The 22,953-nt window shown below is 38.3% G+C and overlaps 1 protein-coding gene across 8 annotated transcripts in view; it reads right to left on the bottom strand.

The window, feature by feature from the left end:
- St7 (suppression of tumorigenicity 7) overlaps positions 1-22,953 on the bottom strand; it is a 204,880-nt gene that overhangs the window by 25,726 nt on the left and 156,201 nt on the right. For all 8 annotated transcript variants that reach the window (XM_090333191.1, XM_090333194.1, XM_090333190.1 and 5 more), the window contains 2 exons: positions 12,514-12,586; positions 11,011-11,113 (listed from right to left, as the gene is read on the bottom strand). In XM_090333191.1, the coding sequence (XP_090189317.1) occupies positions 11,011-11,113; positions 12,514-12,586 (176 nt within the window). The remainder of the gene's footprint in view (positions 1-11,010; positions 11,114-12,513; positions 12,587-22,953) is intronic.

Below are 22,953 nucleotides of genomic sequence, written 5' to 3'. Positions count from 1 at the left end.
CTTGTCAAGACAAAAATAAATGGAAGAGGGCAGATCCCTATCCACAAATATGCACAAATCAATTAGCTTGCAAATCCTAGAACATGCTCTGCCTGTCTATATTAGTGACTTGGCTTCTATTAGCCAAGTCAGCATTCTGTGCTATCTTCCCTGTGTCCTACAGCTAAGTTCTCAGATTTTCAATCAGACTGACTGGAGCACAAGGCTTCTACAGGTTTTGGAAGTAGCTTGTCAAAAATGCATTTGTCAGAATCTAGTTCCTTCTACCTAATAAAAGTCAAGATATACAAATGGGAGTAAAGGGCTATTTTCTGTGAGTGAGTACTGCCTACTCGTGGAGGTATGTAGCAAAGACTGCCTCTCTTGTAAGGAAAGTTGAGTTCCATCTGACGCTACCCTAGGTAACTACTGAGATCTCTTGATGTTCTAAATTTCTATACTAATTTAAGAAAGAATAACTTAAGTTTATCCTTCACAAAATATTAATGCATGAAATTGTTGGGATTTTCACCAGTAATACTGTCACATAAACTTCATGTGAAAAAAAATTAAGATGATGAAATCGTAGCACATTTAGGGGCTGGGAATTTGGCCTGGTGGTAGAGTGCTTGCCTAGCATGTACTAAGACCCAGGTTCGATTCCTTGGTACCACATATATAGAAAAAGCCAGACAGAAGTGGTGTTATGGCTCAAGTGTAGAGTGCTAACCTTGAGGAAAGCCCAAGAACAGTGCTAAGGTCCTGAGTTCAAGTTTCAGGCCTGGCAAAAAAAAATCTTAGCACATTTAAATGACTATGGGTTGCTCCTCAAAACAATAAAAATTAGCATGAATATATTCATATTACTTATAATTATATGTGCACCATACAAAGTTTGTGTACAAGCTTAATGTTTCCAAAATTTATAATTATTCTAAGTGAAAAAAACCAATGTGCTGTACTACATATCTTAGTCTATTCTGGTAATAAAATATATATGTAGCTATTTAAAAACCACTGAAAAAGACAGGTGGCAAATGTGGAAATTCCAGCATTGAGGAGGCTGAGGCAGGAGGATTACAATTTCCAGTTAGTCAGAGTTCTGTAGTAAGACCCTGCCTCAAAAAAAAAAAGAAAGAAAGAAGGAAAAGGAAAGAAAAAAGGCTGGGAGTTTGGCCTAGCATGCACTAAGACCCAGGTTCAATTTCTTGGTACCACATATATAGAAAAAGCTGGAAGTGATGCTGTCTGTGGCTCATGTGGTAGAGTGCTAACCTGGAGGGCAGCCCAAGGACAGTGCCCAGCCCCTGAGTTAAAGCCCCGGGACTAGAAAAAAATAATATTAAAATAAGACAAAAAAAGAAAGGTTATAGCTTGAATATTAGTGATAACAATATTTGATTTTATAGAAGGAAATCATTTTGTTTGTTCTTGGTGTACCTTCTAGGTTTTCTGCTATATTTTTGCTATATTCTCTCTCTCTCTCTCTCTCTCTCTCTCTCTCTCTCTCTCTCTCTCTCTCTCTCTCTCTCTTTCTTTCCCCCACCCTCTCTGAGTATATGTGTGTATAACCTATTTTATAAATTTGCATCAAAAACACAAATGTAAATAATATAAACAAAAAGATAATAACTACTGGCTCTTACAAAAGCTAGACAACATGCTCGTTTGTTTGTTTTTGCCAGTCCTGGGGCTTGAACGCAGTACCTTAGCACTATCCTCGGGTGTTCTAAAGGCTAGAGCTCTACCACTTGAGCCACAGCACCAGTTCCAGCTTTTTCTATGTATGTGGTACCAAGGAATTGAACCTGGGTCTTTGTGCATGCTAGGCAAGCACTCTACCACTAAGCCAAACTCCCAATCCTGTTGTTGTTGCTGTTGTTTTAAATGTAAGAATTGAAAATAAAACTAGTACCACTGTAAGAGAGACTACATTTCTGAGCTTCGGGTGAATGTGACTCTCATTCAGTTGGAGAATGAGATGCACATCAGCAAGGCTCCTAGCCTCGCCTCCTCTTGTCTGCCATGAGCAACTGTGAAATACAGTTTGAAATCTTTGGAAGCTTGCTCTATAATACAGCTAGTGATCTTTGACACACTAACTACTTGCTCTTCATTTTGTTCATTGGTAAAACTGAGCAAGAAAATCAAACATCTTGTTGGTTCTCAATTTTATTTATTTATTTATTCATTTATTGTGTGTGTGTGTGTGTGTGTGTGTGTGTGTGTGTGTGTGTGTGTGTGTGTGCTTTTTTCACTCAAGGGTAGTGCTTTACCACTTGAGCTTCAGCTCTATTCTGGCTTTATTAGTAGGTAACTGGAACTGAGAGTCTCTTGGAATTTCCTGCTGTGGCTGGCATGGAAACACATATCTCAGATCTCAACCTCCTGAGCAGCTAGGATTATAGGTCCAAGTCATCAGCACCTGCCTTTAAAGATTACATATGAGGATATATGAAGCATTCACACAGTACCGGTGAATTCACATTTGCATGTAAGTGTTCACTAAAAAGTAGCCAATTTTAATGACAAAAGAAAAAACATGAAATATAATAGCTAATACCTGTAATCCTAGCTACTTAGGATTCAGAGATCAAGACAGATTTAATTTGAGAGTGGCCATGGTTTTTTTTTTGTTTTTGTTTTTTTACTTCATATGCCTGTATTTCAACAGAAAATCTATAAATATGCACACTACAATGTAGGCTGGCCCAGGCATAAATACTGAGTTCATCTCAAACATAACCAAACCAAGAGATAGGTGTTGTTGATGGCTCATGGTTGAAACCCTAGCTAGTCAGAAGGCTGAGATCTAAGGATCATGCCTAGGCAGAACTGTCAAGACTCTTATCTCTACATAACTAGCAAAAGCCAGAACAGGAGGTGTGGCTCAAATGGTAGAGCACTGGACTTGAGAAAAGGCCAAGGCAGAACAAAGGCCCTAAGTCAGAGGCCATGAGCTCTACCCCCAGTAATGGCACAAAAAGAAAGAGGAAAAGGGGGAGGGGGAGAGTGGTTCAAGGCAGAGCACTGGCCTAACAAGAATAAGGCTCTGAGTTCAAACTTTATTTTTATAAAAATAAATAAATAAAATAAAAAGTGAAATGTTTGTATGATTCTGGAGGTGAGTTATGGTTTTACATATATGTGCTCCACCAATTATAAATAAGTACATTTTCAGGTAAAATGTTGTGTTTTTTCTTTTTGAGAATCACAGTTAGCAAGCTAGGTACCAGTGGCTCATGTCTGTAACCCTAGCTACTCAGGAGGCTGAGATTTGAGGATCACAGTTTAGAGCTAGCCCAGACATGAAAGTCCATGAGACTCATCTCCAATTAGCCACCAGAAAACCAGAAGTGATGCTGTGGCTCAACTGGTAGAGCACTAGCCTGCCCAGAACAAGCCCCACAACAATCACATGAGCAAATCAGGTAATGAGAACTGACTACTGTAGGTCGCCAACCAATTAACACAGAAACAAGCATAAAGTGAAGTTGAACAAACCTGGCGATCTGTGGTTACCACTTCATTCTTGTCACAAGGTACTTGCTCCATTCCATTCCTAATTATTCATTGGTTCCTTTATTTCATTTGTAAAATATACAGACACCCACAGTATATCCCAGAGTGCCATAGAAAATATAAGTTTATCTGATTAATAAGCATTTACTTGTCAAAGAATGGGAGTAAGATCCCAGGTCAAAGGCAAGCGTGGGCAGGGCAAATGTAGTTATACTCTAGTGAAACTTGAATACTGTCATAACGGTAATTGCCTACGCTAGCATGTGCCAGCCAGGCTCAGGGAGGTTCAACCGCAGGGAGGTTCGGCATGTGGTGGATTGACTCAGGCTTCCTTCTGTTCTCCAAGGGAGACAAGAAAAATAGGTATGAAAGGCATCCTGTGCCATGCTCTGGAGTTTGCTTTGTAACTGTCATAGGTCTGGGGAAAGGTGACGATATTGAGAAGGGAAGGGACTTGCCCAGGACTTCTTCACTAACTGAATCTGAAAATGAAAGAAAAAATCAAAGATGACTGAAAGTTTTCAGAATTTAGAATCACATGTGTCCTTACCTATGGTAAAGACAGCAGAGGAATAAGAGGCTTAGTGATGGGAAAGTAACTAATATAGCTTGCAGACATCTCCAGTATGGAACACACAAGAGAAGCAGGAGCTCAGCTCTGGGAGCTACATAAAATCTCCCAGGAAAGCTTTAATCAGGAGGAAAGAGTGCTCCTCCTAAAGCTAACACAAAAGAAAGGGAAGGATGTAGGACAGTACCAAGTTTAAGGCATGGAGAGATGTCATGGAGCTCAGGTAGCTTCAAGTAGTAAACAACCCAGGGTTTGATTGTGTGGCTTAGTGGTAAAAACACAGGATCAGCATACATGAAGCCTTGGGTTCAATTCCCAGTGCCCTCTTCCAAACATGTATGTGATGGAGGTTTGTCAGTGAACCAAATGCTGAGGAGAAATGAAATGGGATGAAGTTTGAGAAGATGAAGATGTCAAAGGATGGCCTACATGGGGTGACTTTAGAAAGGGTGACCTTGATAGGAGTATCTGCAGTTCTTTTTGTTAAAGAAAGAGAAACTTCCTATTATTCGAGGATGTGGATTAAAAATTGGCTTTTCTTCATTTTCCTCTGCACCATCTTTCTTCTCACATTAATCCAAAAAAAGCTTTGGGACAAAGCATGACTCAATTCAAAGGAAGTTATATTGAAATAATATTTCTGAAATGTGCCATTGATATACAATATCATATATAATCTTCCAGGGTATTTTGAATTTCTGCTCCACGCTTGAAGCATTTTTACATGCTCAAACCCACTATGCATTGTTTCCTAAATTGGATTAAAAAGCAATTTTATACTCTGTCAATCAGCTTTACCAAGATATAAAGAGAGGATTGCTTTAGTGCTTGCATGAAATAGAATTTCCACTGCTATCACAATGTCCTGTAGATACTCCATTAGCATATACAATTACCAGCATATTTTCCTTCATAAGCCTCTAAAATCCCCATGAAATTAAGAGTTTCTAGCTTACCAATAGATGAGATTTTTGAAAGGAAAAAAAGTAAATTTTTAATGAGAATGGAGTGACATCACATTCTTAATTCTTTCCTATTTTTGCATGAGTTTCTATACTCTTAGATTTATAATTTTTAAAATATTAGGTAAGACTCACCCCAATATTCTGACCAGTCTAGGCTACTGTAATAGTAAATAAATGTCCTAGTAGTGTGGCAAGCTCTTCAGCAAATTCAGAGCTGCCTATTCTCCTGTCTACACTGCCCTAAATAGGCTCAAGGCACGTGGGATAGTGGAACTGGGATGTTAGGCAATATTAAGCTATATAGTTTTGTCCACTGGCACTGGTGAGTTTCCTGGATGCCCTTGAACAACTCCATCCCAAACATCCAGGTGCTCCAGGGAGCTGGCCAGCCCTCTCTATGATGCTCTTGGTGTATAGGAGCTTCTTATTCTTTTTAAAAAAAATTATTATTGTATTTTATTGTCAGGATAATTTATAGAGGGGTAACGGTTACACTTGTCAGGTAATGTGTGCATTACTTCTTGAACATGGATACCCCTTCTTATGTTTTTGTCCCCCTTTCCCTCCCCAATCCCTCCCAATCATTTTGTTTTCCCCCCTTCCTTCCCTGTTTCAAATAAACAAATGAACACATACACAATATACCAGGTAACAAAGTCAGATACAGCAACCATATGAGATTAACCATAAGGGGAAAACAAAAAGGAAAGGAATAGTTTCACCTAGTACATTAAGAACAACAAACACAAAGATAAAGCTCTTGTTTGTATATCCTAGAGTTCGTTTTCTACAGGTTATGGGGAAAATAATCCTTCAAAGTGGTGCTGGGATCCAACCCATTCTGCCTCCCAGCCATGAGGAGAATGATGTTTCCACACATACCAATCATGATGTGCTGCTTCACCATGGGCCCCAGTGAAATGGGGTCCACTGATCATATACTGAAACTCATACAACTCTAAGCCAAAGTTTACCTTTTTTTTCTTTATATGTTGTTTGTCCCTGGTATTGTTTATAGTGACAGAAAGCCCAAACTCACAATGACATCCTGTCTCAGTAATACAGGGGTAATAAAGAATGGAAAAAGGAATTATTATGAGACAACCTCATTTATACACAGGACACATTTATGGGTCAGTTTTACTAAAGGAACTATGAGAGGAAATTGAAGAAGAAAGGGGCCTGAGATGAGGAAGTTTCACTCCAGACATGAAGTATTGTGCTGGGGTGGACAGGGCCAAGTGGGAGTAGCAAGGGGCAGAAATATTACTACACTGAGAACATGACTGCAAGCACAGGTCAGAAAGGAGTAAATGGCTAACTTTGAACTGACCACAATCAATTAAACTTACAAAGCAGACACAAACTACCAAATTACTGGAGGCAGTATATGCTAAGTCACTACTCCTGAGATCTGCAGAGAGCACCTAAGGTCAGAAACCATGATATGGAGATGAAAGTATAGAACTGACATAAGGATAGCCCTTTATTTGCCCAGAACCACATGAATACATTTTTCTTCTTTAAAAACAGGGAATAAGCTGGGTATTGGTGTCTCATGCTTATAATCTCAGCTACCTGGGAAGCTGAAATCTGGAAGACTGTAGTTCCAGATCATCCCAGGCAGAAAAGTCAGTGAGACCATCACAGCAAAAAATAGCATGTACCTAATATCCCAGCTTCAATAGGAAGCATAAATAGGTTATCACTATCCAGGTGTAAAACTGGGTAGAAAATAAGACTCTATCTCAAAATAACTAGTAAAGATAAAGGCTGGAAGCAAGGTTTAGTTGGTAGAGTATTCTACATGTAAGTGCAAGGCCCTGAGTTCAAACCTCATTACTGCCAAAGCAAATAACCGGTCTGGGCACTAAAGACCCAGACTCTTATCTCCAATTAACCATTAGAAAAGCGGAAGTGGCTCAAGGAGTAGGATGGTAGCCTTGAGCCAAAGAGCTCAGAGACAGAGCCTAGGCCCAGAATCCAAGCCCCACCATCAACCAAAGGAAAAAAAAAAAAGAAAAAGAAACACAAGGACCAACTGTAAGGAGACTGTAAGGAGAAAGAGACACAGGTGTCCTGGTGGTAAATTTAATGGCGGTAGTGAAGGGATTAGTGAAGTATGAATAGGATTTCTTCTGAGGAAGCCAAGAGGGAAGGAGAAAAGGAAGTTGGGTTTGATTTCTAAGAGATACTTAAGGAGTTTCTGTTTTCCATGGAACACAGCTGCAGTATTTTGGCAAGGGTGGGGGTGGGTAATGTGATTAGTAATGAACTCTATTTGCTCATTTTCTCATTACTAATCTTCCACAGTCTAAAACTTCATGAATTCTAGGGGTTAATTGTCTCTCCTTTCTAATACAGTGCTTGGCTTTTTACTTTTTTTGTTATTTTCAAGTTTTGTGAGCTGGTAAGGAGTAACACTCACTACTCTATGTTTGCTCGTGAAAAGTGCCAACCTGGTACTCAGAGGAGGCTGCAGCTGTTTTCTAACAGAGCTTGCCTATTGCTTAAGCTAGAGGCACTCTTCACATGCCTACACGATAGTTTTGAAGGTATGCAGAACACACAAGGTATGGAGTCATGGAAGCCACTACCCATATTTCAAAGGGAGATCTGGAATGCCAGGCAATGTGTTAGGATATCTGTAGGCATCCTCCAAAAAGAGGAAGCTGACAGTAAAGCCTCAGCTATAACAGAGACCCCAAAATGTCAAAGAGGCTGCAACATGGAACTTGTGCTAGGAAACCTCAAGCAACCACTGGAGCCAACCCAAGAGAAGCCACATGTGCTACAATTGGCAAACTAGAGCGATAGACTATCCATGTCAGTTGGAGCTTACAACACACTCTCATATGCTTCAGATACTGGACACAGAGCTACAGGATTTAATGTTTGTTCTGATGGTTTCCAGTTTGTCTTATTTAGGTTTTTTCTTTTTTCTTATTCTCCTATTCCTCATTTTTGGAATGGGAATATTTATCCTATGTCATTTTATACTGAAAATATGTCACTTCTTTTTTAAACAACGGCTCATAGCTAAGAGTTTTCTTTCCTTCTTAAAGGAGACTTTAAACTGGAGCTTTTCAACAGTGGATGAGAATAAATTATTAGAGAGACTTGAAATTTTTAGGGGTTAAGAAAGGTATAGTTAAAGAGGTGCATTTGAGACCAGGAGTTTGGCCTAGTGGTAGAGTGCTTGCCTACCATGCACGAAAACCTGGGTTTGATTCCTCGGTACCACATACATAGGGGAAAAAAAGCTGGAAGTGGTTCTGTGGCTCAAGTGGTAGACCTAGTCTTGAGAAAGCCCAAGGAAAGTGCTCAGGCCCTGAGTTCCAGCCCCAGAATTGGCAAAAAAAAAAAAGAGGTGTACTTGGCTATCAGACTGACAAGGGGTAGACTTGTGATGGTTAATCTTGATTGTTAATTTGATTGGACTGAGAAGAAGCAATATTAGTAATTTTATTTCTGGGTGTATCTGTTAGGGTGATTCCAGGGAGAATGACAGTAACCAGAGTTCTAGAAGAGCCCTCTTTTGATGTGGACAGTACCATCCCACAGGCTAGGGGAAGATGTGTAGTGAAGGGGGAAAAGAAGAAAACTGTATCTCTAAGGCATACTCTCTTCCTGGCTGCCATGATATAAACTCCTCCACTTTGTCACATTCTCCCCATAAATGTTTACCGAAAAGCATGACTCAAAATAAATAATTCTTCTCTTTTGTCAGATACTTTTCCTCAGTGAAGACAAGTATAACACACTATCTTCTCTGTTTCATAATTAGAAAATGAGGTGAAATCAAATATTTGAGATGATCTCAAAGCAATGATGTGTATTAAAAAAAAACCCAATAGATGACGGTTACCCTGATCTGACCATTCACATTGTATATACATGCATTAAAATATTAAAATGCACATTGTACCTCAAAAATATGTATAATTTCTATGTGTTAGCTAAAACATGTTAATATTTGAAATGTTTCCACTTTCAGAATCATTTTGTTTCGTAAGAATGCCATCTGACTTCATTAAATTCTTCTAGTAGCAATCTGAAACTCATTTGGGTTTTAACAATCTTTTCTAAGGGCTCCCATATCAGACCATAATACTACATTTGACCATTTCAGTCCAACTATGTAATCAATAAATTATACAGATTTTATCTTGATTTTAAAGCTCTAGTTAGGACAAGTGGAAAAGATCTAGTTCCTAGGTATAGGGAATCCCAACAAACCAAGTATTTTTTAATAACAAACAAATATATAGTATTGAAGTATTTTCTAAAAAACTTCAAATACATTATCTCAATTAATCTTTATCATAGAAGACAGCCTTTGTATTTTCGTATTGTATTTTGATCTTTATTCAAAAGATGCATTCAGAAATGCTAAGCCCAAAGTTCTCTGGTTTATAAATCAGCTAGAACTTGAACCCAAGTTTTCACTTTGGAGAGCAGATTTTGCTCAATAGTACTTAGAGAGTCTTATACTCACAAAATAGCTCTGTAGTTAAACAGTATTAAATAAATATTAATGGATGACTTAAGTTTACTGCAATTTGGGACAATGTTTTTATGCCTAGCCTTAAATTTTTAATCAATGTTTAATAAAGTTTTAGCTTAGGTGAATAGATACTATATAAAAATGTATATTTATAGCTTCCAATGTATAATACTTGCTTGACAAACACATACTTTGTTATTATTCACTAGAGTTAGAGTGGATATGTGCATTTGTATATGAACATGTCACTATGCACTACTCTTCAATTTCCTCTTAAGCAAAACTATGACCTTGACTTGCTTAAAACCTTAAGAATGATATTAGATTACTTATTTCTATTATGCTAGATATCAACAAAATAAACTAAAGTAGGTAACTCCATAAATCATCTCACATACACACATTCACACACACCACCCTCTGCTATAGTACTGCTACAACACGTAAACTGCCTTCCTTTGTCAATAAATCTTTATTAGATATGTTTAAAAAAATTTATGCCTTCAAATAACCTGGTGTAAATGGCAAGAATCATCTTTTAGAGACAAAAATGTGCTTAATATCCAGAGACTGAACATGATCTCTGACTACATATCTATCACACAGCAGTTACTCAAATACAGGTGAACTCTAAATACAGCTAATTACCAAGTTAAAGATTACAGAACTATCCTCTGTCCAAATTTCACTTCCTAAAAACCAACCTAGGAAAGAAATGTGGGCAGGGCAGGGAGTGTGGCCTAGTGATAGAGTGCTCATACCTAGCATGCATGAAGTCCTGAGTTAAGATTCCTCAGTACCGTACACACAGAAAAATCCGGAAGTGGCACTGTGGCTCACTGGCAGAGCACTTGAGCAAAAAGTATCCAAGGACAGTGCCCAGGCCCTGAGTTCAAGCTCTAGGACTGGTAAAAAAAATGTGGGCAATACTGACTTTAAACAGGCCAAATATGTGTCCAGCAACTAAGATAAGTATTTCCTATTTTATCTATAGAAATGGCATAACTAATCAAAATACTATACACTTTGAGGCTTTCTCTATTATTTTACTCCCAGTACTGAATAGAGACATGGAATATCTTATCAGTTGTTTTTTACAAGTTTTATTCACAACAAAATGTATTAATTTTCCAAATTTGGTCTATGTAACATTATGGGTATGAATTTCTAGCAAGTGGATTAAATCTTCAAGATTTCTACTCTTTGCCAATTTAGGTTTCTTGAACTGGTTTGCCTGAACAAGTTCAACTTACCTTATTATGTGATGTTCAAAAACAAGCCCCAAGGTTTAAGGTTTTGGTTATGAGAGGACTTTGTACTTAAAAATACTACAGGGCTCCAACATTTGTCTGATGAAATCCATTATTGTATAGCCAGACCTATTGAGAACAGGTCACTGTTTCCAGTAAATGCCTGCTCTTGCTATTCTTATGAGTTTCTGGGGATGGATACATCTAAAGACTCACTTTTGGCACGTGAGGATTAAATTCCACAGCTCTATGAATGGCCTCTACTGCATTCATCTCTGCTGTGCTCAGCCCCCGTCGAGATGCAGCCTCTGGAGAGAATCTGAAATGCAGAAAGACAAACACCATCCAGTTGGGATCACTGCTTGGGCACATATGCTCAGAAAGACATCTACACATCAAGGGCCCATAAAATTGCAGCGAGCCAATGGCATGAGCTCATCAAATTTCCACTACATGAACCTCTGAATGGCCCCTGAAACTGAGGCCAACAAAACCCCCCAGCAGAGGCAGAAAGCATCTTTCAAGGCAGAAGTTAAAGTTCATCTGTCAAGTCTCTCTGTCTAAATAGCTAATCTAAATTTCCTACAAGGTACCTGCTTTAAGTGGGAGGAGGGAAGAAGGGAAGGCTGCTGAGGGCAGACAGTGGTAGGAAAAAGAGGAAACCATGTTCTAGAAGAGCGCACTTGGTTAAAAACAGGACTAGAATTTCAAAGGAGGCTCCCCACCCAATGTCAGGGCTGCCATGGATGTTAAATTAGCAGCTTTGGCAGCAGGCAAGGCTGCTTGGGGCAGTTTGGCAGGAGGTGTGCTTGCCCAAACTGTGGGGCAAGACACTTGCCCCAGGGAATGGAAAAAACAAAAACAAAAACAAAAAAAAAACCAGACCATGCAATCTCTTTCTCACCTCACACCCAGGGCTAACTCCAGAGCTGTGCTTGGCAGGCAGACACCACAGGGGAAGCTGTGACAACCCTGGCCCTGCCCTCCCAAGCTGGAGTCGCTGTGTAGGGAGAAAAGATGTTGCAGTAGGTACTGGCGATCTACAGGATAAAAAAGAATGAAAGAAAATTACTTCGGTCTTGAAGTGCACACACACTTAACAGCAAACCTGTCTGACACAGCAGAGGCTGGTTTCCTGTTCCTCTGCTTTTCGATGTTATGGAGGGATTGCATTGGGGAAGTATAAACATTTGTGAACTCAAAAACATTTAAGTGCTCTTTCACCTGCCCATCTTCCTCAGATGCACAGAGTATGCCATAGTCACTTGCCTGAATAAAATGGGCAAATGTCCCACTAAGAAGGAACAAAGTAAACAGACCCTAAGCAGGAAGCTAATCTGGAATTCTTGAGGCAAAGAATGGGAGATGACAATCCCTGATGCCACATCGCATTACCCAATGATGACCACTGAAGGGAGATGGATATGCAAAAAGTGAATAAAAGAACAGCATTCTGCATGAATTCTAAGTAGGCCTTTTGTTACCTATTGTCTGTTTTTGTTTAAAGTCACTTCAGAGGCATAAAATTTCTTACGATACCTGGGAATAGACATTTCCAAGTTCTAGCAGTGAAAGAAAGATCAGCAGGTTTTGAAAAGTGCATGCTCACAAGCAGGGGTATCACAGACTAAGAGAAACTTCCAGAGAAAGTCCTCAGAGGGAACAGGTCTCTTTAAGTCTGTTCAGGTTTTAGTACCACACAAGTTATTATTCACTTACTTGTCAGAGACAGCTCTTGCTTTGAGCAAGGCGGCTGTGTAACATATTGTCGCTGACTTTGGTAAGCTTATATCTGTTAGAGAAAAAGAAAATAAATTTGCATAAGAGAACAGTGATTTCCTTTTTTAATACATCTTAGCAAACATGTTCATCAAATTAGGTACAATTTAAGAATACTTTAATCATTACAGAAGAACTGCTACTTTTAACTACATCAAAGTGGTATATGCAAATTAGTTCTTATTTTTATGAATAATCTATGTTTAAAATCCACCAAGCTGGTTCTTGGAGAATTGGGCTTTATTCTAAAATATGCAATCTCTTGTGTTGAGTTTGACTTGAGAATTGCTACTCTGAGTTTACTTACATAAATACTTTATGAAATAACAAGTAAGCAGGACCTCTGTTGGTTAAAAACATTACTAAACAGGCATGTGAAATATTGATGAGAATAAAATCTTGTCTACTTTTTAAAATCTACATAGCAAAATAAATTATTCTTTAGTGGCCAAATTTAACCCAAATTTCTTTTTGATTATATATATCAAGAAGTTCATACTCAGTTTTAATAGTATTTATTAAAAATGTTCAAGATGAAGTAAAAATATTTAAACATGAAGTAATATATTAAATATATATGTAATTTATAAAGGGTGTATATATATATGTAAAGGGTATAAAAGTATGAAAGGGTATAAAAGCATGAAATTTTTAAGAGAATTTACATATCTTCACCAGTTGTAATGGCTCACAACTATGATAATCTCAGCTACACAGGAGATAGAAATTAAGGTCATGGCTTGAGGTTAGTTAGACAAAAATTAAGACGCCCCACCCCCACCTCAACAAAAAGCCAGGTGTAGTGGCTCACATTTATCCTTCCAGTTCTGGGAAGTATAAGAAGGGTACTCAAGATCCAAGTTTCCCTAGGCAAACATCATAACATTCTTTCTAAAAATGTAACCTTGGCCAAAAGAGCTGGAGCATGAGTCAAGTCAGAGAGTACCTGCCTAGTAAGCAAAAGGTCCAGATTGCAAACCCCAGCACTGTCAAAATTTAAAAAAAAAGTATAGCAAATTTGCCTTCAAATTTGCCTAATTTGTCTCCCAGGGGAAAAAAAAGTTCCTTATAACTATATAGAAAAATGCAGATGGACTGGATGCCAGTGGCTCATACCTAGAATTCTAGCTAGTCAAGGAGGCTGTGCAATCTGAGGCTCACCGTTTAAAGTCAGTCCAGACAGGATAGCCTATGAGACTATTGTCTCCAATGGTTATCATCATCATCATCATCATCATCATCATCATCATTATTAATTATTTGCCAGTCTTGGGGCTTGAGCTCAGGGCCAGAGCACTGTCCGTGGTCTTTCTCAAGGACAGAGCTCAGCCACGTGCGCCATAGTACCACTTCTAGCTTTTTCTGTGTATGTGGTATGGAGGAATCGAACCCTGGTCTTTGTACATGCTAAGCAAGCACTCTACCACTAGGCTAAACTCCTGACAGCAATTATTATTTTTATTAAAGCAAGAAGTGAAGTAGTAGCTCAAGTGGCAGAGTGCTAGCCTTGAGAGAAACTCAAGGACAACACCCAGGCTGAGCTCAAGCCCCAGAACCACGATAAAAGCAGAGAGAGAGAGAGAGAGAGAGAGAGAGAGAGAGAGAGAGAGAGAGAGAGAGAGAGAGGAGAGGGAGAGGGAGAGGGAGAGGGAGAGGGAGAGGGAGAGGGAGAGGGAGAGGGAGAGGGAGAGGGAGAGGGAGAGGGAGAGGGAGAGGGAGAGGAGAGAGAGAGAGAGAGGAGAGAGAGAGGGAGAGGGAGAGAGAGAGGGAGAGAGAGAGGGAGAGAGATGCAGGCACGCAGGCAGACAGACAGACAGACAGACAGACAGAAAAAGTAAGAAGAAGGAAAGGAAAGGAAGGACATGCAAATGGAGTTGTTGGGGAAGGTAAAGAGAATCAAAGTATTTATAAAGAAAAAGTTAAGGGAGCACGGCAGTAAATAATTGCATTTAAATTTTTCCAAAATAAGAAAAGCTACCACTTCTTTAGCATTTGTAACCAAATTTATGCTATAGCACCATTACTTTCTTATCTCAAAACGGGTGAAAAATAGCCTCCAAGTCTGTGAAATTCATTTTGGGAAAACTAATCAAACTGAGGAAACATGTTCTCTTTTGAGATGTACAGAACAGAAAATAACCTTCTAGGTAGGTGAGTAGATCACTTAGTCATAAACTTCTCTAAATGAAGAGGTACCAGCTTCTGCTTATCCAGCTCCCATACAAATTGCTCCTAAATCAGCCTACTGGAAAGGCAGCCATTTAGGACAAATTGGTTTTCCATCTTCAGGTCAGCTAGCTCATGATAAAGCTCTGGCTTCTGTGTGGCCAACAGACTCAACCTTTTCAGGGGAGCAACAATAGCAGAGGACTGATAGGGAAAGAGGTCTTTGTGATCTGGATCTTGTATACTATATTCAAGCTGAATTTACCACTATACACATACTATATAATGGTTTGCTCATGACTGAGAAGAAAGGAATGTCAGATTCATGTAGTTGTCTTGTTGCTCTGCCAAAATCTAAACATGCTATAGCCTTTTCAGCTTGGGAAATCAATTCAGGGAAAAAATAGCTAGTTCCCCATGTTCTACTCCATCATTAATAGTGAATGCCAATAAAAAAAACAACAAAGTAGGTGAGAACATAGCTTCTACTTAAAAGTTCAGACTTTTAAGAAAGTATATAATTTTTAAGAATTGTCCAAGGCTTTCTTCTACCATTGTTGGTAGGATCTATTTTACTCAGGTCAAGCTGGCATCTTCCTGGGAATAGTGAGCAATTATCAGTCCTAGGAAGGGGTAAAGACTGAATAGAATGATCATAATCATTGCAGAGTGGTAGTAAAATATATAGGCCCACTTGATAAAGTAATAAAATCTTTTGTTTATTAAAACTCATTGCTATGGGCCAGGAGTTTGGCCTAGTGGCAGAGTGCTTGCCTAGCATGCACAAAGACCTGGGTTCGATTTCTCGGTACCACATACACAGAAAAAAGCCAGAAGTGGTGCTATAGCTCAAGAGGTAGAGCTCTAGCCTTGAGAAGGCCCAGGGACATTGCTCAAGCCCTGAGCCCAAGCCCAGGATTGGCAAAAACAAAACAAAACAAAAAAACCCCACATACTTTATTGCTCCCTAAGCAGTTCAAATTGTGTCTTCATGATTACCTAATCAATCAGATATTTTCAATCAGCTGGAAATTCAGGGGAAAAAAAGATCTGGGTAGCGTTCTATCAGAGAACTAGAGATGTTTCATTAAGGTCTTAATCTCAAACCGCAGCCTTACATATACTCCAAAGATAGGACATTCACAATTAGAAAAAAATGCAATCACATTTAGACAGAGTAATATACCATGAATTTAGAAAGAGTAATATACCTATAATTTATTTTCCCCATTATTTTCACTTCTGTCCTTTCTTGTATTTAAGTTAAATACCACATATACATAGAAATTATGCCTGAAAATCCAGAAAAAAATTAATATCACATGGCAGTAGGTAGGAACATACATACTGTACTTTCACACTAAATTATGACATTATTCTCAGTAATTAACAAAAGGTTAAGGATAATAAAACAGCCTTGCTTATTTATCTCTTTTCAGTATTTTTCTTCTGATTCTGTAAAAACAATACATCTAGTTAAAAATGGCAATTTGTTTTATGGGGGCAAACCACCTTAAAGAAATTGACGCTAAACCAAGACATGAGAAAGGGTATCAATGTATGTAAAGTGATGCACCTTCTATCTTACGAATATAATGTAACCCTTCTATTAATTACAATAAAAATATTAAAAAAAGAAATTGACCCTAAGCAAGGCTTCTCATTCAAAAAACGATTTAGTGTACAATTTTCATTTTTTAAGATGATGCATCTCTCTCTGAAGAGAACTTTCATACTATAAATTGAAAGCTTCAACATTGTGCTAATTCAATAATTTAACTTTTAAAACTTTAAGAAAACCATGACTCATGAATGTACACATAAGCTTCTCATTCTAACATCATTTGTAATGGTAGAAAACTGGAAGTGGACTCATGACTTATTTCTGGTTATAGGATTAGTTAATGTGCTGAACATCCACAGCGGTACAATTCATATAGCTATCAAGTCATGTGAAGGAAAGGTAGTGAATGATCACTGGGTAATGTTGCAGTATGAATATAGCAGTAAGTAAAACGTGGTTTAAACAGTGGGAACAAACAATCCTTGAGAAATCATTTATATGCAAGGCTGGAATAATAGAGATCAAGCAGTGTTTTATAAGCATTTTCTTCTGTGGTTTTCCCCCCTAATTCTCACATTTATATAACATATATACAGTAACTGAAATTTTAAAGAACAGTCATCATAATGGAGTGAGAAATTCCTTCTACAAAATGTCTGAATCAAGTTCATGGGCAAATATACCAATGAGCCAGACACGAAGGTATGAAGTGCTGTTCGTGTGCACTTCTATCCTTGGGAAAGTTTGCATTATGAAGTTACAAAGTGCTGTTAGTATGCACTTTCATCCTAGGGAAAGATAGCATATTTTAATTGAATAACTGTCTCATATCCAAAGCTGAGGTAGAAGTTCATATTTGGGTTCATTTTAGGAAAACCCTGCAGGAAAAAATTTATTAGACATTACTCATTCCATGAGCCCTATACTTCTTTCATTCCTGTAAGTGCAAAGTTGAAAAGTATTTATTATAGCCTTTTATGACTTTTAAACTTAATGTTTTGCCATCATTATAGGCCTGTAGGAATGCATATAGGAATGCTTCTCCCTATGGTAGCATCTTATTATAGCATGATATTTATATGTATACATATATGTATGTATGTGTATATACGACATATAAAATCTGCTATATATATTTATATCCCATCTTAGGTATCATCATATCAAAACTAAGAAATAGATACTACTACAGTACTTGGTAAGTTACAGATCTTGTTTTGCTTTTCAGCATTTTACATCCATTTAAGTATATATCCCTATAAAATTTTACCCTTTATCTAGATACACATAATCATTATTACCACCAAAATTCATAACTGTTCTATCAACACACAAAAAGCTCAGAAAAATAGCTCAGAAGGTATTAGCAGAAAACAACAAAACCTGCTTTCCAATATTGTCTGTGATTTGTACAAACATATTTTTAGGAGAGGAATTAAAAATCATTTCAGTAAGGTAAGTAATATCTACCTCATTTTATATAAACAGACCAAGATCATCTGGGGAGTCACTAAGTATTCAAACATGTTGTTAGTTTGTACAAAGCCCTACATTCAATCTCCAGAACCAAGATAAAGAGAACTCGAAGACAAAATAAAAGGAAAGGAAGGAATGAGATGGTACATAATTCCACCTCTCAATGCAGATACAGGATTGTTAAATACATGTCATCACTGAAGCAAAGTTGAATTGCTGATATTTTTAGCTCCATTTTTTCTTCTATTTCTCTGTCACCTTATAATCAGATGCCCTTTCAAAAGGGGAAAGAAATTTCCCTAAGGGTGCTAAGCTTTCAAAAATCAAAATGTCCTGAAAATCTTTCACTAAAAGCTACAATCTTAAACTCCATATAAATGGAATCAGACTATGTATTTTCTTGTATCTGGTTTCTTTCATTCGACATCATATTTGTGAGATGCAGCCCTGTAGAAATGTGTATCAACACTTCATTCTTTTTCACTGCCTAGTACTATTTCAGTGTGTATGGGTATATGATCAGTTTATCTATTTTCTTTTGCATTTCTTTAAATTGCTTTTCCAGCCAAAGCTATTCTTAGACCATTCTTGTGTTTGCTTTAGGAAAAAAAATCTTTATCCTAAATATGGAAATGGAATTGCTGGACTGCAGAAAGGGGGTATTTATTAAACTTCATTTGAAACTACTGAATAGTGCTCAAATTGGTTGCATTACTATTTGATGATGGAGGTCAGGACAGTGTTTACTTCAGGGCTCGAGGGGAGTTACTGGCTAAAAGAGAGTATGAGGCAACCTTCTGAGATGATGGAAAGTTCTATGCTTCACTCTGGGTGGTGGTCGCATGGGTGTATACATGAGTAAAAAGTCATTCCCCCCTAGGGAATTGTCCATTACTATATGCAATTTATGTCTCAAACCATATCATCTATAGTCATTGGAAGCTGTCTTCTTGTATTAATCAAATCCTGCCTTTTGTCATTCTGCCCCATTCCATTCTGTGACTATTTATCTAAAATTCACTAATTCTGTCTTCCATAAGAAAAAGAATCTGATTCTTTCTCAAGGCAATTTTTCAAATATAAAGATGGTTAAAATATCTCCAGTCTACCATTCTATTCCAGGATAAATATCTCTAGTTCATTAACTGACATATTTTTCAGAATATCTCACCTACTTTTGTTACTGGGAATGAGTGATCTCAAAAGCTGAGAAAAAGAAATCTAATCCCCACACTACACCAAACCTGAAGGGCCTCTCACTGCCCCTCCCCCACACACATTTCTGAACACCAATGAAGAGGGCCTTGGCTTGAGTGGCTGAGGTCCCTCCTTTGTTTGGATGATTAACTATGTAAGGCCAACCAAAATCTAAGAATTCTATTCAAGTTGACTTCAACCAAAGTCAGTTCTCTCATATATTCCATATATTCTGCAATTTTGAGAACCTATGGGTAGGATTTCGTATTTGACTCTATTACTTTCTAAGTCTTAAAATTTAATATGTTCCATTAAATTTTAATGGTTTTAGCAAACAGTTCTCCATATCAGTCATCCTCTGGCTTAAGCTGCCACCCACAACTTTGCTCCATCCATCCATTTTATGAGCACACCTTCCTCCCTGTATCATCACTGCCATCATCAAAATTGCTGCAAACATCTACTGGTATTAGTCACTGACACTTATCAGAGTAAGGGAAAGGGGGGGATAGAATAGTTAACAGATATGCCAATACCACATAGGACAAATACAAGTTATTTTCAAGTGCTACCTTGCTGCCAAGATCTGATTTTAAAAATACCTTACCAGTCAGGCTTTCTGAACAGATCTGTAGTCCTAGCACTTTGGATGCTGAGGCAGGAGAACTCAAGTTCAAGGCCAGCCTGAACTTACTAGAAGACCATCTCAAGCAAGTAAACAAAAACAGAAGAATCAAAACAAAAAAAAATTAATGAAATCAGAAAAACAAAGAAATAAAAAATGTATAGAAAAACTAACAAAAGCAAAACCAAAGAAAGAAGTCTGGGAATAGAAGTTGAGAGATCACCATTATTTAGCAATTATCAGCAATGATTTTGTGCAAGGTTTTTAATTAGGTATTATGACTATATTACCTAATGTTACATTGCTCCATATTACCAAATGTTTTATTTAAGGACACACACACACTTATCTGTCATTCTTTTAAGTTACAAATGTGAAAAGATGGCATTTAAAATGAATAAGATATACACATTTAAATACTATTCTATACACAAAAAATATTTCCATATCCATATCTCTGGATATGGAAATTTGCTACTTCTTTCATCTATCAATACTGAATTGTCAGATATCCTTCCTAAATACTCATAAATTACAACCATACCTTCTAAAAATTTTCTGGGGCTAATTTATTTGCTTTAAAGGAAGTAGAAAAATGAGTACCTATAACTTTTATTAATCTATGACACAGTACTTTCTGCTCCAAACAGTCCTACTGTAGGACAAAGGCAAAGAATAAGACAATAAACCAGGGATGCCAGGGTCATTCCAAATCTCTCTCTCTTCCCCTCTGTCTCTTTCTGCTCGCTCCCCCCCCCCCCTCTCTCTCTCTCCTCCCACAAGCCCAAACATGTGTAATGGCAGATGCCTATAATCCTAGGCCTTGGAAGGATGAAGCAGAACTGTTGAGTTCCAAGCTAGGACTACAAAGCAAGATCTAAACTAGAAAGAAAGCAAGAAAGGAAGGAGGAAAGGAGCGGGAGAAAGAGAGAGAGGGATGGAAGGGGAGGAAGAGCAGCAATAGGTTTTGTGTTTTTGTTATTTGTTTAGATTCAAAGAACGTATTTATTCCTAATGTCTATTTCCTTTGCTATTAATCTTGTTCACTTAAGGTTCTCTCTTTCCTCCCTCTTCCTTTTGTTTTTCTTTTTATTTATTGTAAAGGTGATGAACAGGCGTGTTACAGTTACACAAGTAAGGCAATGAGTACTTCTGGTTTTGAATACTATTACCCTCTCCCTCATTTTCTCCTGCTTTCCTGTGTCCAATCCCTTCTCCCACCAAACTATAAAGTTCATTTCCAACAGAGTGTCTTGTGAGTATCATTGTTGCATTAGTTCATCCTTTGTCCTGCTGTGGCTGTGATTCTCTTTTCATTCCCAGGATCAGATAAACTTATATACAAGACAAAGGGTATAGGAAACTAAAAAGAAAGAGAAAGAAAGGAAGGGGGGGGGGGGGAGGAAGGAAGGAAGGAAGGAAGGAAGGAAGGAAGGAAGGAAGGAAGGAAGGAAGGGAAGGAAGGAAGGAAGGGAAGGAAGGAAGGAAGGAAAAGAGAAAAAGAACTGTAAGCTACATATTTAAACCTCTTGTTTCCAGGAATTGACTTTGATCTACGTCATTATACATGATCACATGCACCTAGTGACTGGGCTATCATGATCCTCTGCTAAGAATATGCTTCCTCTATTTCTTTATTTGGTAGTAATGGGGTTTGGACTCAGGGCTCTGCACCTAGTAGATAGGCATCCCAGTACTCAATCATCCTTCCAGCCAACTCTGCCTTTTGCTAAGAATTTAATCAAGAGGATTTCTCTTATGTTCAATCCACTTTGCAAGTAACCACAGTTGTCAGCAGGTGTGAATTTGTGGGTGTTAGGTCCGACTGGAAGAAATGACTTCTTCCCTTGGCTCTCTCTCCCACTGCACCCTGGAAATCCCCGACCAGCACCTGTAACCCTGGCAACTGGCATGCCTGGGGGCAGTGGGAGGTCCCCCAGTCTGAGGTATTTCCCCATCCTCTGAGATCACATCCACTTCCCCTGTGTCTATACCCCTCCCTCTATATAGTCTCTTACTTCCCGCCCTAAGCTCTCTTGCTCCATTTTGGGCGGCAGGAGTCTGCTCCTTCCTCACACAATAAACCCTCTTCTCCTGAACTGAGTGCAGTTTCCTTTTGGCAGACCTTACAGTCGGATGCTTTGATTTTAGCAAAGAAACATATAATCTAGATATTCAAGCACTAATACCATGTGTATTACTGCCTTTAATATAAAGTACAGGACACTCCCTGCTCCTCACGTCACATCCCATGTTCGCCCCACACACTTCATGTCATCATCATGATTCAGCAGAAGTGTTGATGGTTACACAAGCAAAAGCAGCCTCCTGTCTGTGTCTTGGTTACACTCCTTGAAAGAGTAGCTGAGGTTATATGGGGTCTAGATTAGCTTTAATTTCCTGTGGTTAAGGTATCACCACATAGCAAATGAAATTAAGTGGTTATAGTTTAAAATAGTAAGTTTTGTTCACCCATGAGATTTAAAAAAAAAAATCTGCACTGTGATGTGATTCCCATTTATTGTTTAAAAAAGAAAGAAAAGCCAAATTCTAATTAAGTCCATGATACTAGTGTTCAGAAACTCTTACAAATATGCTCTATTACAGTATCCAAAATCATAAAACAAAATCGAACTTTTGCCCTCTTCAGAGAACTCCATCAGGTCTGAGTGCTTTTGTGCTGCTTTACCTAAGAACCATATCAAGTCAACTAAAGGCAGACTGTGAGCTCGTTCAGCCACTGTCTTTACTGTATAGTCAAAACTAAAATGGTCTACTAGTCCCATGAAGTCAGAGCCGAAGTCCCCTGAGGTATGGCCTTAACCTAACCCATCTCATGTGCCTTCTGCATGTTGCTGCACCCCTTCCCCCATTCCTTTGTTTAGTGGGACACAGAACATTCCTCACACAAATCATGCCATCAGTACTGCCTCCCCGCCCCCACCTTCCTGTCTGTGGCACCAACACCTTCACTGGTTCAGTTCCTAGTAAGCTTCCCACACTTTCCACACACTTGGGTTATACACTTAGAGAAATTACTTATTCTCTTATTTGTACCTCCTGTTTCCACGGTGTACTTTAGGGGGTGAATGCTGTGCTTCTTTATCACTTTGTACCAACAACACTGAACATGTTTAGTGGTTAGTATTTACTGAGTGAAATGATAATTTGGTGATATCTCAGGTCTCTTAAAATTAGCATCCTTACATAGGCTCAATTGTTTCCCTCATTTGTACTAAGTACTACACACCTAGGACTCTCTTAGAAGAGGACTACAATTGCACAAAACCTAGATACATAAGGTCATATAGGATAAGGCTAAATGAAAGGATCTCCAAGGTATGGAAACAAG

The sequence above is a fragment of the Megascapheus bottae genome, chromosome 5 (genome assembly GCF_031878675.1).
Source record: "Megascapheus bottae isolate mThoBot1 chromosome 5, mThoBot2.hap1, whole genome shotgun sequence".
In the NCBI taxonomy this organism is placed as follows: Eukaryota; Metazoa; Chordata; class Mammalia; order Rodentia; family Geomyidae; genus Megascapheus; species Megascapheus bottae.
This window is presented reverse-complemented; position numbering and strand designations above follow the sequence as displayed.